This window comes from Cyprinodon variegatus, unplaced genomic scaffold (assembly GCF_000732505.1).
Source record: "Cyprinodon variegatus isolate N-32 unplaced genomic scaffold, C_variegatus-1.0 Scaffold480, whole genome shotgun sequence".
NCBI classification, from domain to species: Eukaryota; Metazoa; Chordata; class Actinopteri; order Cyprinodontiformes; family Cyprinodontidae; genus Cyprinodon; species Cyprinodon variegatus.
Genome location: NW_015150933.1, coordinates 202,795 through 217,499, shown reverse-complemented (window position 1 = coordinate 217,499; position 14,705 = coordinate 202,795). Strand labels below are relative to the sequence as shown.

The 14,705-nt window shown below is 38.1% G+C and overlaps 1 protein-coding gene across 4 annotated transcripts in view; it reads left to right on the top strand.

Moving 5' to 3' along the window:
- The first annotated feature begins 1,934 nt into the window (after positions 1-1,934).
- Positions 1,935-14,705, top strand: part of LOC107094379 (pleckstrin homology domain-containing family G member 3-like) — a 48,807-nt gene continuing 36,036 nt past the window's right edge. For 3 of the 4 annotated variants that reach the window (XM_015389942.1, XM_015389940.1, XM_015389939.1), the window contains exons 1-2: positions 3,818-3,940; positions 11,283-11,344. In XM_015389942.1, the coding sequence (XP_015245428.1) occupies positions 3,831-3,940; positions 11,283-11,344 (172 nt within the window). In that variant the 5' untranslated portion in view covers positions 3,818-3,830. Of the gene's footprint in view, positions 2,127-3,817; positions 3,941-11,282; positions 11,345-14,705 lie in introns of those variants that run through there. The other variant, XM_015389941.1, reaches the window with a different exon arrangement.

Here is a 14,705-nt window from a genome sequence, read left to right as displayed (position 1 = left end):
AAAAAACGAAAACTCAATTTTATTAGAAAGAATCCTTCATTTGCAATCAATAAAAACAAAACAAAAATCTAACTTCAGTTACGTCTCTGTACCCTCATGGTGCTCAAACATTGGTAGTACCACTGTTGATACGTTGGTTGCCTTTAGTGATACACAGAAGGAAAAATGGCCAGTTATTTGCTATAAGCAACAACAGCCGAAAAGTAGCTGGTAAAGTAAGGTTGTTTCACTAAAAAGTGTAAAAAGAGAAAGTGTTCAGCATTTAAGAACACCCTGAAGTCTAGACAATACTGAACAAGGAGCAACTTCTAAGGCCTGGATCAGCAGTATATTTGAACCTGGATATGGGGATGACATTACACCACAGGTAAACTAAACAGTTTAGTGCAATGTCTCCAATGCATTTGATTCTCATGCTTTTTAAAGTAGGATAAGTGTCTAGTAGATATTAAGCTGTATTTAGCATAGTGTAGAATAATACAGATCAAATTTGTTGTTGCCCACTTTGAAATAGAGTAAATCAAATGAGAAATCCAATACACCAACTTCAGCGTCATTATTCATCCACACTGGCCTGCTATATTTTCATATAGCATTCTCATTCATCATATATCTCATATATCATTCTCCAATGTACTTTACTAGACATCATGGGTGGATCCCCTATAGAACTGGTCTCTGTTTATTGCCCCTGAACTGAGGATGTAATACAAAAAAAAAAAATGTAATGATGATATGCACTGGAACAGACATGGTGACTGATGGGTCCTTTGGACCAATTTCATGTTTTCTTTCAGTTCTGTTTTAATTATGACTTTAAGGTAATAGCTTCTGCCTTTTTTTTTTGACAGGATCAAAGTTTTCATCTGTTAAATGTTATTTTGAATCAAATTAAAATAAATACTCTACTTTCTAAATTAAGAAAGTAGATTTATTTAGGTTATAATTCTGATGTGATTAAAAATTGTAAATCTTATTCTTACCTGGTCAAAAATATGTAATATTGCTGAATTAGCAATTGACCCAATATTGACCTAATAAAACAAAAGCTTTGTTTTATCTTTTAGCAGCACATTAGACTTAGACAACTTTTATTGTCATTTTGTAAACACAGAGTGTACTATTTAGCAACTATTTATATAAGTTGCTTTTTACATGGTAAGGGATATTTTTACTTTTAGGGACATAAAATTACTTAAAAACACTTTCAAACCAAAAATTCTAATTTTCAATAGAAACCAAATAAACATTTGATCAAATAAGGGTGAAATTTCACTTAATTTAGTCTGTGGAGATCTTCTATGAAGATCTTTGGCTAAGAGGCTCTCTTTATAAATTTCAAATGTTATTTTTTGTTTCATGATTTTCTGAAACGTAGAACCCATATAAAAATTCACCACTGTCACCAGAGAAACCAGTAATGAGATGTTCTTCATCCGCTGACATCACTAGTCACGGATTGAGAGGCTGGCTCATAATTCTGACCTTTTTCTCAGAATTTCGCCTTTTTTCTCAAATTTCTGACTTTAATCTCAGAATTCTGACTTTTTTCTCAGAATTCTAAGATTACAGTCAGAAATTCTGAGAAAAAAAAATCATAATTCTGAGGAAAAAGTCACAATTAGGAGATTAAATTCAGAATTCTGAGGAAAAAGTCAGCATTCTGACTTTTCTACCATATTATACTGAAATAAAATTTAAAAATTAGTTCAATTTTTTTTATTTTTTCAGTGGCCCTAATCCTCTTTCGTACTATAGGCTATCCTGGGACTTTAATTAAAACTATGCAATTAAATTGGCAACATTTGCAGGATTCATTTTAACACAAGCGCTGCATTTTACAGCTGCAGTCACTCTGACTCATTCACTGTCGTAAAGCGTAATTTGGATATTTCCGAGGCGCAGTAAATGCAGCAGCAGCACTTCCTTCGCTGTTCTACAAAGATGCAGCATCGGTGCTTTTTGTATTAGGACCTGCTCTGGGATGTTTGTCGCTGAGAGGCATGTCTCATGTAAAAAGAAGAAACCGAAGGAATCGGATGATATTTTTTTGGGATTGATCAAACCGAGAGAAGAAGTTTAACTCGGAGTTTCAGTCGCTAATTAGGAAGAAGTTGGCCAATTCGGTACGTAATATGCAGACAGACCTCTCCCAAACTAACTTAGTGTTTGTTTTTGTTTATATTTTGCACATTTAAGTTATTGATTCTTATATCCGGTTTCATTAAAACCTTTGACATTTCTTTTACCCTTTTTAAAACTTTTTGTTTGTTTGTTTAAATATCAAATATCATAAATACTTAGAGGAAATAGTCAAATAAATAACATGTTGAAGTCTTAAAGTTAAAACTAGTCGGAATGCATGCAGATTAATCCGTTAGAGATGTGGATTTCTTTGAAAAAATAAAATGTTTACATTCCTCACTATGATGATGATGATGTTGGTGATTCATGCTTTACTTGAAATCAGACGCACCAAAAGCCGCGCGCTGAAGTTTCAGTCAGATAACTGCTGTTTGCTTTTCTGACAAAACTCTTGCAGTTACATGGACTTTGCTCAGATGCTGCCGGGTGGGTTTTTTTCGCCTCATATGAGCCATCTGAATAATCCCAATCCTGGTTCCGTTTCCTCCTCTCCTGCATCCTTTCCTCCCCCATGGTGCAAGTACTCTTTCTCTGCAAACCCAATTGTTATTTCTAATGGGCACCCCAGTGGGATGGTTAAGTTTTAAATGCAAGCTCCCTTAGGTCAGTAACTCTCACCGACCAGCAGCTAAAGAAGAATGAGGACAATATTAATCAATTGCTGCTGAAAAGTTCCATGCTGTGCGTCTTTGACCTCGTTTGACCTCTTGCACAATAAGTCTCAACTTAATTTCTTATAAAAGTTCCCTGAACACAACATTTCAATAGGTGATCCAGACAGGAAGCTGCACAAGTGTGTCTTGGATCTCAGAGTGGGTCTTTGGTTCCTTCTTCCACAGTGCTGGAAGACTGTGATAAAATCACCACAGTTGCAGAAGGCTAGGGCGGTTTCTTCTTTCTGTGGAGACATTATAATTTAAAACCTTGCAATAGAGTCTTTTCTAAGCCTTGTTCTTTGTCCTGACGCTGAGGGACAGTTGCAGCAGACCTCTTTTACAACCTGCTGCTAAGGCTGTTCTGCAAGATTTATAGGCAGACATTAAACATATTTCAAACAGCCATTCAGAAGTAGTTTTTTTTTCGCTACACCAGTATATAAAAGTCAGCTGGGTTTTAATGAAAGATTTCAAAAAAATGCAGAAGTTTAAGTGATTTATTTTTTTGTGAATTTAGGTGGATGAAAACAAAATCCACATGAATGGACTGATTGGTTTCATTTGTAAACAACAGATTTTATACTTGTGGTTTTTCTTGTTCATAAACTGATTCCATGTTTTATTGTTGCTAAACTTTTCTGAAATCTACACAGTCTGCCTGCGTACGGCTCAAACATTTAGCTATAACCATGTGGAATGTAAGTAAAAACCTTTTAAAGGAGGAAGCTGATTAAAAACAGAGGGGAATAAAAAAAACAACAACAACTCAAAACAGCTCGGATGAAGCTTGATTTATAAAGGATAGATTTAAACAAAAAAAGTCCTGGATGATTAATGATTTGCAGCAAAATATTCAAACAAACAAAGCAAAAAAAAAACATGCATAGAAAATTGTTAAAAAGGTCCCAAACAAAATTTGGTGTAATGTTCCTTTAAATGGGTACACCCGAGTTCTATTTGAAGACATGTTGTCTAATTTTACCCAGCAGTCCTGTCCTCTCCCCCCAGTCCAAACTGTGCAAAGCATGAATGGAGGAACTCTTTCCTTCTGGATGTCTACCGCTCATAATTTTGAGAAGTTTGAAATCTTCACTTGTCACTTATTCACACAGATGGCGCTTTCCAAGCTCACATGCAAGGTATGCACGTTGTGTTTGTTGCATGTTTCAGTCAGAGTAGAGGAGTGTGTTATTTCTCCCTATTCTCTGCAGTGGGAAACAATTATTCTCCCATTAAAGGCTATTTTGGCTGTTGAAATGTATGTGTACCATCTGGGCTGTATGCCCCCTGGCTGTTCATTTGGCTGGATCACCGCTTGCTGGCGTGTTTAGAAATGCATTGGATAAAAATAAGAGGTTTGTTGTGTGTCTGTCTGAATGAGGGTTGGACCAGGGTCTTTTGTCAACTTGGTGGATTTATTTGAGATGAAGAGTGGCCTTTATGGCACTTTGTTTTCTTAAGAGAATGAAAAGCTGTTGGTCTCTTAAAGGCTGCATGTCAGAGGACAAACTGCAGGAGTAATGTGGGAAAAGAGGGCACTCAAAAAAAAGCTTTTAGATGGGATAACAAAGGGGTCACACAAGATAAACAGCCCACCAGTTCTGATTAAAATAAAAAATGTTGGGAGCAGATTATCATTCAATAAAATCAGTATCAGCCAATCACTGATCACAGTACGGAATCCATAAATTCTTCAATTTATTGAGACAAGTATAAAAATTAGGAGATAAGAAAGTATCATGAATTGACCCCTGCTTTAGTGAAAGTGCACAGTAGATACAGTTTTTTTTTTTTTTTTTTATATATATATATATATATATATCAAAATGTAAAATATTGTTGAGAAATGATGAAGTGGGGAATGTTCTTTGGGCGTCTGTGTGTGCCTTCTAAAAAAAACTGTTAAAATTTAGCTCTAGACGGACCGTCTGTCTGCGTACCTCCAGTCGGCGACCAGCTGCTGCCTTATCTGCCCCTGCTTTGCCGCTCTGTCTACCCGGCAGCTCCTCTGATCCAGATCCCCCCTCAACTTCCAGCAGGCCTGAAGTGAAGAGGCCTCTGCCTCTTCCTGCTCTGTCTACCTGCCTGACTTCTCCGATGTACCGCTGTCCTCCTCCTGGCCAGCCGTAGCCCCTGTCCCCTGTCTGCTTGGAAGACTTATCCATCTACAACCATCCTGCTTCAATCCTCCACAGTTAGCCTCTATAGCTAGCCCAAGCCAACCATAGTCTCTCCCCTTCCTTCAATGCTCTTTTTGTCTGACAGGCTTCTCCAATCTACTGCTCTGCTCCTCAGCTCTCCTGCTAAACTAGCACTGGCAGGCTGCCACCTCTACCGCTGTGGTTCCTTAGCTCCAGAAGGGGGGGCACAGCTGCACGTCTCTCTTAGCAACTGCTCCTGTCTGAGGTCCAAAATATAAAAAAAGAAAAAAGAAATAAAAAAAAGTGGGGGAGGTGATGACCTAGAGGTTAGAGCAGAGCACTTGTGCTCTGAGAAGGTTACAAGTACCTGGTTCGATCCCCACAGCCTCCACTTTTGGTCCCTGAGCAAGACCCTTAACTGTACACTGCTCCCCAAGGGGATGGGTTGAATGCAGAGGTACATTCTCTATAGTGTGAGATTAATAAAGTTCAATTATAAACGCTGCCTCACCCTACTTCTGCTGTCAGGGTGATTCGTCTCCTTGCTATGGGCACTCCAACCAAAATAAACATGGACCAAGCGCAGGAGAAAGATGCGTGTCCACTCAGAGGAAAAACTCACAAAAAACGCAACGACCACCACTTGAAATCAGTTGTCTTCATAATGACTGGCTGGTCCTGGGAGATCATGTAAAAATCTGCCAATATTCGAGCATTGCTGACCAACCCCTGCAAATCTAATATTCTTTCGTTTGTATAAATATGCATCCTGACCAATGGTGTCTCAGAGATGTTCAAGCTGTAATGAGTGACTGTCTGTTGACGCTCATACTTCCAGTGTCCCATAGGACATGATGTGAGATAAAAGAGAAGGGAACAGGTTGTGACTTTCTTTAGTGTCAATCAGTTTAGGAATTTGGATTTAAAACAACAACAAAAAAAAAAATTATTGCGAGGATTTCTTTTAAAATACTAATTTAAATGGAAATCAATACAGGCACTTAAACGACATGCTGAAGTTCACCGCAAGAGTCAAATGCATTGTAAAGTGAAATGAGAGAAATGAACAAACACAGTATTTAACAATAGTATTGCATACACAGGGATTCCTACTATCGTGCAGTTTAACACTAGACTCTGTAAAAGGGAAAGTGAACAAAAAATTGGAGAAGTCTTCTTTGTACTTTAATTATATTTGGTAATAGTAATGGATCAGGTTTTAGCATTATGGAAGGTAACTAGTAACAAAAAAGTACTATTGAAATTTCATATGTAGTGTGGACACTACTGCGACCCTGCACATATTTTACAGAAAATGATTGAGTACCTTAGCCACGTTTTTTAATTATAAGTAAATAAGAACTTTATAGAAAAGGGGTGCAGAAGAAACCCGTTGTTGATTCTTAATAGTTCCAGTTTCCATATGTTTGTCTAATTTTGGCCACATCCTTATTTTGTAGTCTGCGTAACTTCCTGAAGAGACGAAGAAAATGACATGTCTGAGCTCGAAGAGAAGTTGTGTTTTCCTCTTTAAATATTTTGGCTTCTTTCACTTTATTTATTATCTACTTTGGTGGTAAGAACATCTCCAGATATCATTGTATGTCTGAATAGTATGAGGATCTAAAGGACTTATTTCCCACCATATGTCAAGTTGAAGATTTTGCTTTAAGAGAAATGTTCCTACTAGTGTATTTTGCTTGAGTGATGCTTTTAATGTGTGATGACGGCTCTATTTCTGCTTGATCTGCTTCAGAGACGTATCTCTGCTAGCATCTTTTCCCCTAAATCATCTGTTTATTTTGGATAAATGGCAATTCAGTCCTTGACGCCAAGATCTGTGCAAGGACTGTGAAATAGAAAAACAAGGAAATGTATCGCCTCATCTTATGAAGGGATCCTTTGACCTTCCTTTTGTTTGTAACAATCAGACTGGCTTTTTGGCATCTGTCTTTAATTGGGGCAGGTTAAAAATTCCCATGTGGGGAGGTTCAAGCTGTGGGTAATGCAGTCATCAACTGTGGGAACCAAAACCTCTCCATTTGTGTGAAACGGTATTTAGTTCAGACACAGGTGGTCAGCCAGGCATGAACGTGTGGCTGTATCTAGTGTTTTCTTTAGGATTTGCGATTTAGATTCTACCCCCTCCCTTGGAAAGCATGCATTTACAATGAGTCAGTAGCAGCCATAAATGTACCTTTGTCTGAAATGTGCACTGGTCGTCATGTAATGCAATTTAAAACATTTAATTTTATGCCACTGGTTGGGTTTGCTTCATAGAGTCTTTAATAAGTGTGAAAGATTGTTTGGACACCCAGGCGTCTGTGGTGTTCTAGGTCTAGGTCTGAGCTCATTATTCCCAGTCTAATGTGTCACAAACCAGAGACAGATAAGCATAGTTTAGGTCATTAGTACAGGACAGCTAAGAGGTTAGTGTAGGAGGGATTAACATGTCTTTTATTATGTCACTACTCACTGAGATAAGTTTAAGCCAGTTTTTCAGTATCTTTCCAGCTTTCTTTTTTTCACAAGCTAACCAAGGTATTTAAAAATCCTTGAGCCTTAGAGTATGAAGCATGGGCTTTGGTCTAGGGTCCTACATCTTTTAGATGTGTCTGTTTACAATCCAAAAAAGTTAATAAAACAATCCACTGGACTTTGTTTCCAAGTTTGAAGACATTTCAATTCCCTTCCAGGAAGCCTTTTCAATTTAATTCCAATTTTAATTTTGAATTGAAAAAGCTTCCTAGATCAGAAGTGAAATGTCTTCAAACTTGGAAACAAAGTCCAGGGGATTTTTTTCTTTTTTCTGAATGACTATGACCTGGATGCAGGGGCGGATCTAGAAAAATATTTATGGGGTGGCGAGAGGGGGGCAGGAATTTTTGAGGGGTGGCAACATATGGCATTTGTTTACACTGAATTTAATCACAGTTATCACAGTTTGGTGTTTCATGTGAAACAGTTCATATTAGTAATACATGGTACAATGTGATCTCACTTAATAGGAGATAGAAGAATGATAACACTACTTCTAGAGGGGCATTATCACAGGAAAGGTATTGAGGTAAGACACAGGTGCAGATTTGCAAATAAGTGAGATTGACTGTCAGAGAGGCAGCTTTGTAGCATTTGCACAAGAAGGAACTATAGAAAGAAAAAGTTACCCATCAGAGATCTATGGACTGAGCTGTACTAAAGTGAGCATTACTACACAGTAGAAATAAATGGGTCAAGGCACCCAAACAAGGTACCAGACATCTATGTATTGTTTACTCTGAACCAGAGATGGCAAAAGTACTTACTTTCCGTACTTGAGTAAAAGTACAGATACTTGTGTTAAAAAATACTCTGGTAAAAGTGGAAGTACTGATTAAACTTCTTTACTCAAGTAAAAGTAACAAAGTACAGGCTTGTAAATTTACTGAAAGTATAAAAGTAAAAGTAGAAACCACTTTTTTGATGCAGTTGCCTACATTTTAAATGGATGTCTGCCAATAGGACTAGATCTCTGTTGTGTTCATTTTCAATCATCTCGTCGTCCATACTACTATGCTAACGCCACCAAGCTGCAATGATTACCACCGAATCTGTCGATTCATCTTGTAGTGGTGCGTCAAATGCAACGTAGATTCCCATCCAATTAGATTGAATTTGGTATTGATGACGTGAAAAATAATAACGGTAACTCCATTGAAATGATTCAAAACTAAAGTAATGAGCCAATATTTTAAAATGTAAGGAGTAGAAAGTACAGATATTTGTGTAAAAATGTAAGGAGTAGAAGTAAAAAGTCGCCATAAAAATAAGTAGTAAAGTAAAAATATCAGAAAAATCTACTTGAGTACAGTAACGAAGTATTTGTACTTCGTTACTTCCCATCTCTGCTCTGAACACACATTTACCCCATTTGTTCCTCAGTAACTTGACATACAGCAGTTAAGGCAACATGAAAGGGACATTTCATGCATGTAAATATGCTGTAGATAGAGCTGCTGTATCAACAAATCAACAAAAGGCAGGTACTGTATGTTACATCAAAATCTCCACAAATCTGAAAAGAAGCAACATAAAAATACATTTTGCTTCCAGTCTGAAAAAGTACAAAACATTTTGTGAGTAGGTTCATACAGGTCATTTCTGGATAGTTTCATACTATATATACAAAAAAAGAAACAACAACACTGCTTCATATTAAGCAGGATTTACACCAGTATCACATTTTTAACTTTACTTTTAACACTTTTGGTTTTATTAAAGGAAATATCAGATTTTCTCAGGTGCCAAAACAAAATGTAGCAGCTCTGTAAAGGCTCACCAGAGAGCATAGCATAAAGTTACCTTGACTATAACAGCTGAATGCGGTGAATTCCATGTTACTCAGCAAAATGCTTCACAGATTTATTTAGATCCAAATTTGTGCGTTTTGATATGAGTACCACAAAACTTGATACTCTCTTTTCTGTCATAGTTGACCGCAAATATGTCTTTATGAGCCTGAGACGTCAGGCCTAACTAACATCATAGATAGAGAAATAACGTTCTGCAACCTGATTTTTATCATCTCAAAATCAGCATTGCAGCTATGCTAGCAACATTGTGCTTTCATTATAATTTAATTTCTCGATAGTTAATCAGTTTTTACCTGTTTCATCCCATGTCTCCTCTCCCCATGACCCCTGGCTCCCTCGCTTTGCCCCATTCGGTTTTCAAAACAAATCAGTCGCTCTCGCGTCATCTCGTGCTGCATTCACTGCAGTCCGACATTGGAAATTACTGGTCTTAATTCTCAAATTATCCATAATTTATAAGCCTCGCCATCCCTACAACCAACTGGGGTGGCAGCAGGGGTGGCAAGGCTGTCATTTAGGGTGGCATTTGCCACCCTATGCCACCCCAGTAGATCCGCCTATGCCTGGATGACTGAGCATCTTAACCAGCATACTGTCTGCTTACACCTGAGTCAAATTTCTGAAAGAATAATGCAATTTTTTTCATCCTAACAATAAAGACAGGGACTTTTGACTCAAGCAGTGATCCTAATGTTCACTCCTTGACTTGCATCCCTGCATTCCTGCACATCTTAATTGGTGAACCTCCTGGCAGCGGGTTTGTGTTGGCCTCAGCTGGCCTCAGCTGGCCTGGCTGTCAACTCGGTACTGTGCCTAGCAGATCCAATTGGAACAATGTCCTTCCTAATCCCTGAAGAATTCCTGCTCTCCTCAGATCTGTCTGGCTCAAGAATGTGGCATCTGAAAAGGCCTCAGGGCTCACACAGAATCGCAAAGGAACAAGTTCTCATGTGGTGCATTAATTGGCTGTCAGGAGAGGGGAAGCTGTGAGAAAGTAGCAGCACAGTGACTCTAGAAGGATACAGCTCATACCTTACATAGCCACACTGAGGGACAGGAGAGTACTTGCCTCATGAGTTAAACCCATAATTCTTCCATTTTGATCTTAGTCCAAAAAAAGAAAATAAATAAATGCTAATTTTATGCCAGAAATATTGTACGGAGTGTTTTTAATTTGTGAAACAATAGTTTTCAACCTAATTAGAAGAAAAATAGATCTAAAAATAAAACTTGTATTGTTCATGTTATTCTGGTAGGAAAAAGGCCTATTCCATAAAAAAAAAAAACTTTAAAAACGGATACAACCACCATTTGTTGTTATATGTTTATTTAAAAACTTGAGGCAATTCTTAACCATGTTTAGTTATTAAAAACATTCTAGAGAGTCCAAAAGTCAATTTGTGACCCCTGAATCACAGGTTACAGAGCCCCTATTAATGTGCATTACTTTTTTAACTAATTAATGCAAGATTAAATGTATTTGTTTATTCTATAGCAGTAGGTTGCATATTTTCATTTGATCTGTAAATACTTGATAATTTTGTAAAACCGGTTGTTTCTGAATCAAGAAAAGGTTCTGAAGTTTAAGCAGCACGCACTTTGCTGCAGACAAGTCTCTTGTTTTTTGTTTTTTTTACTGAAACTTCAATTGGACTCCATTCTGGTCTTTCCACACTGATTAGCATCAGCTTATATCAGCTTTTCCTTTACTTACTTCTTTCACAGCTTCACTTTGCATTACACAATGACGAGTCGGAGCCAACACAGAGCAGCAAGCAGTGGAATGGGAAGAATTTCCCATTTATATAAGACCACAGCTCACTGTGTGCAGTCCACAGAGAAGAAGAGTCCTTTGACTAAATAATTCTGTTGTAGATAACTCAACAGAGTTACAATGATAAACATTGTTGCTTCCTATTTACAGCACATCCTGCAATGAAATGTCTGGATCATGTCTGAATATTTGTGCTTGCCTTTGTCAACTCCAGAGGCCTGTGTGCCATGCCAGAGGGGTCCCATTCTGCTCTCCACCAGGGGCCAATGGGGGAAGGTAAGATCAGAGGAATACTATTACTATTACACTGTGGTAGATCTGTTACACTCCTGCAAAAGTAGTTCATTTTGTCATATTTTAACCACAAATATCAATGAATGGTAGTTTGAGAAAACTACATTTGCTGAGGTTATGGCTATAATTATTTTATGCAATGTTTCTACCAGCTTTACGCATCTACTTACAATAGTTTTATAGTTCTAGTTGTAAGTCACGCTTGTTTACATGCCAAGTTTTCTTTTTTTATTTTGGTCACATAATTTCCTAAAAACAAAACAAAAATTATAATAATATAAAGAATTTGTATCCATTTACACTGCTTAATTAATTGGAGGGTGCAACTTTACACTGTGCTTATTTTTTGTAGGCTATGTGAAATATTCAAATTTGTATTTGAAAAACTGCAAAAAGGTTCAGAGATTTTTTTTTAAACAAAATTATCCTAAAAAAAAACATGTTGTACATCAGCCACACATTTACATGCTGATGATGGTAAGATTTAGGGGTGCCTAATACAATTAATTTCTGATATGAGACCGATTTTGCAGCTTTAGACATCTGACTGATAACGATACTGACCCATTACAATATTAGCACAAATCATTCATGCTTTTATTAATTATTTTTTACTGTAGAATGTAGAAAAGGCTTGACCAGGTGATATGATGGAAAAGGAGAACAATAGTCAACAACAATAGGTATGAGAACAGCTGACCCATGTAATATTAACCAATGAGTTTTACACATTTTTAACAAAAGCGGAGTGTTTCTATCACTGTGCCAATATCTATTTTATTTATAGGACGATATAATCCGAAATCAGTTTTTTTCTATTATAGGACCAATATTCAGTATTAATATCTGATCAGGACACTTTTAGGAAGCATTGTAGCCACAGCTGACCTGGGGGCAGCCTGAAGAAGCTGCCAAACGATCAACACCACCTGGTGCTATAAAACAGTTTATAGGCATTTTTTATCAATTGTATCCTATTAAAGCTGTCGTATAAACATTACTATAGCTTCCTTAATATGAACCTGTTGCTATAGATTTTAAAAGCCCCCAAATGAAAAAAAAAATAATACATGAATTAAATGTATAAGAAAATACATTAACTGTCATTGTATCTGATAGAGGTTACCAGGGTAGCTGAGCACAAAAGTGAACGAACCTCCTTTGTATTTAAACTTAGAACTAGAACACATGTATGTTGGATTTCCCTTCCCCAGATGACCTAAATGCAAAACCCTATAAAATCTTCACATCTCTAAAGATCTCTCTCCGGTTACATCCCACTTTGATAACCAGAGAATAAACCATAGTTGCTCTAGTTGTAGGTTTAGATGTATAAATGCTTAATACTTTATTAAGGGTTGTTTGGGGGAAGGTTTCTTATTTCCTGCTAATAACATTCCCACAGCATGATGCTGCCACCACCATGTTTGACTGCTTGCTACTAAACAGCCATTGAACAGCTTTTCTGATCAAGAGTATAGATCTCATCACAGTTGGGCAGTAAAGTGTCAAACTATAGAAAACCAAATACAAATAAATGCCACACTTCTCAGCTTTTTATATAAGAAACAGTGATAAAATGTCCTTACAGCTCACAGTTTGGTGTTTATCTACCCAATAAAAGTCTGATAAAACACATTAAGGTCGTAATGGACCAATGTTCCATAAATTTTATGATAACAACTTATGACTGATGATGAGTACAGTATCTGGTTCCCGTAGCATACTTTGCTAATCTAAAATACCCTCTGAAGCAGACCTAAAGGGAAAAATAAAACTATGGAAAAGGGAAGAAGAGAGGATATATTGAGACTTTGAGAGGCAGCCAGAAAGAGCAATGAACTCCCATCCTACACTCCCAGCTGGCAAAGAGGCCCTTTGTGTAGCTGTATGGAGTACAGCCAATCTCCCATCATACTGTAACCCCCTGAACATGAGCACATAGACCCGAAACATGTCAGAACTCCTGACAGCCATGCTGGTTTGTCTAACAAGTGGGGTTGACCTTGTATGCTGGAGGCCACTCAGTCGACATATTATTTTAGAGTTTAGAATCTCAGTCACAGGACCACTGCATTGACACAGGACCCCTTTGTATCTGTTTGCTTGCTCCGTCCTTCAACTCCCCATCTCCCCCTCCCCTTGCCTCTGCTGTGTACATTCGGCACCGGCCCTCCACTTTGGCTGAAGAATACCAGTGCGTCAATGGGAGCTTTCTGTTCCCCCTACGCCTGTCCTTTTGCTTCAGCTGTAGCCAGAAGAGGCTTTTGGCGAGAAGAGACGTGTGCCGCCCTCATGCAAATTTCGTCTCGATTTCCTCTAAAGGCTATGCCCAACAAATTCATTTCTTTTGCAGCTTGTGTGTCTGCTAGAGACAGAAGAGCTCACTTGCAGCCCTAACCTTTTCTTTCTGTTGAAGTGACAGACTAAGCTAAACTCCTTGCAATGATGGAGTGATGCTAACTTTGGAGCAGAGCTGTTAGTAATGTGCTCTCTAAGAGAAGTGATGATTGGATGTAGTTACAGGAGAGAGGACCGCATGAGAACACCCCCCTTCAGAACGTGTCCACAATCCAGCTACAAATTAAATAAGGTTGTGGGTTAAATGATGGTGGCTCTACTAAGCGATAGCTGCATCAAAAGACACTCTTAAAGATAAGGCTCCTCTCTGACCTGCTTAACCCCAAACAGGAATGTAGCTGCGTGTGCAGAACGTGCAGCCAGGGGTTCTGGGGGTGGATGGATGGATCATCTCCATTCACAGCAGCTTTTCCAGACCAGTGGACATGAGATTTAGGACCTATATCGATGTTGGCAGGGATGGCTGCGTCCCTCCAAGGGGGCTTTGCTATCTAGAACTCTTCTTCATGTACCGTCAGGTCGCTTTAGGTGGAAATTTATTGACTCCCGTTAATGAAGATTGGTCTGTGTAAATGATTAAAGGATAACCATGTATTCAGGTCCATCCACCTTCCAAGTGATCCATCTGACCAACTGCCATGAAAAGCATCACCTCATGACCATGAAGCCTTAACCTTTGCCACTTTTCTACAATGGCGAGATGTGTTCTGTATAGACTGTCCAGCCTGAGCTGTAATATCTCTCTTTCAGTTTCAAGTTGTATAATGTTTTTCTTACAGATTTAGCAGTGGTGTGTGGGAGGTTTAACTTTAGATATTGTTGTATAACCTAACTCTGCTTTAGATTTTATCTCTTGCCTCTCTGTGATGCTCCTTGGCTCTCATGATGCTGTTTGTTCTCTGTAAGTTGGTATACATCTCCAGTTATAACAGAACAGCATAGTCTAAGCAGAGTTTAAATCAGACACAGAAGGTTTGATCAT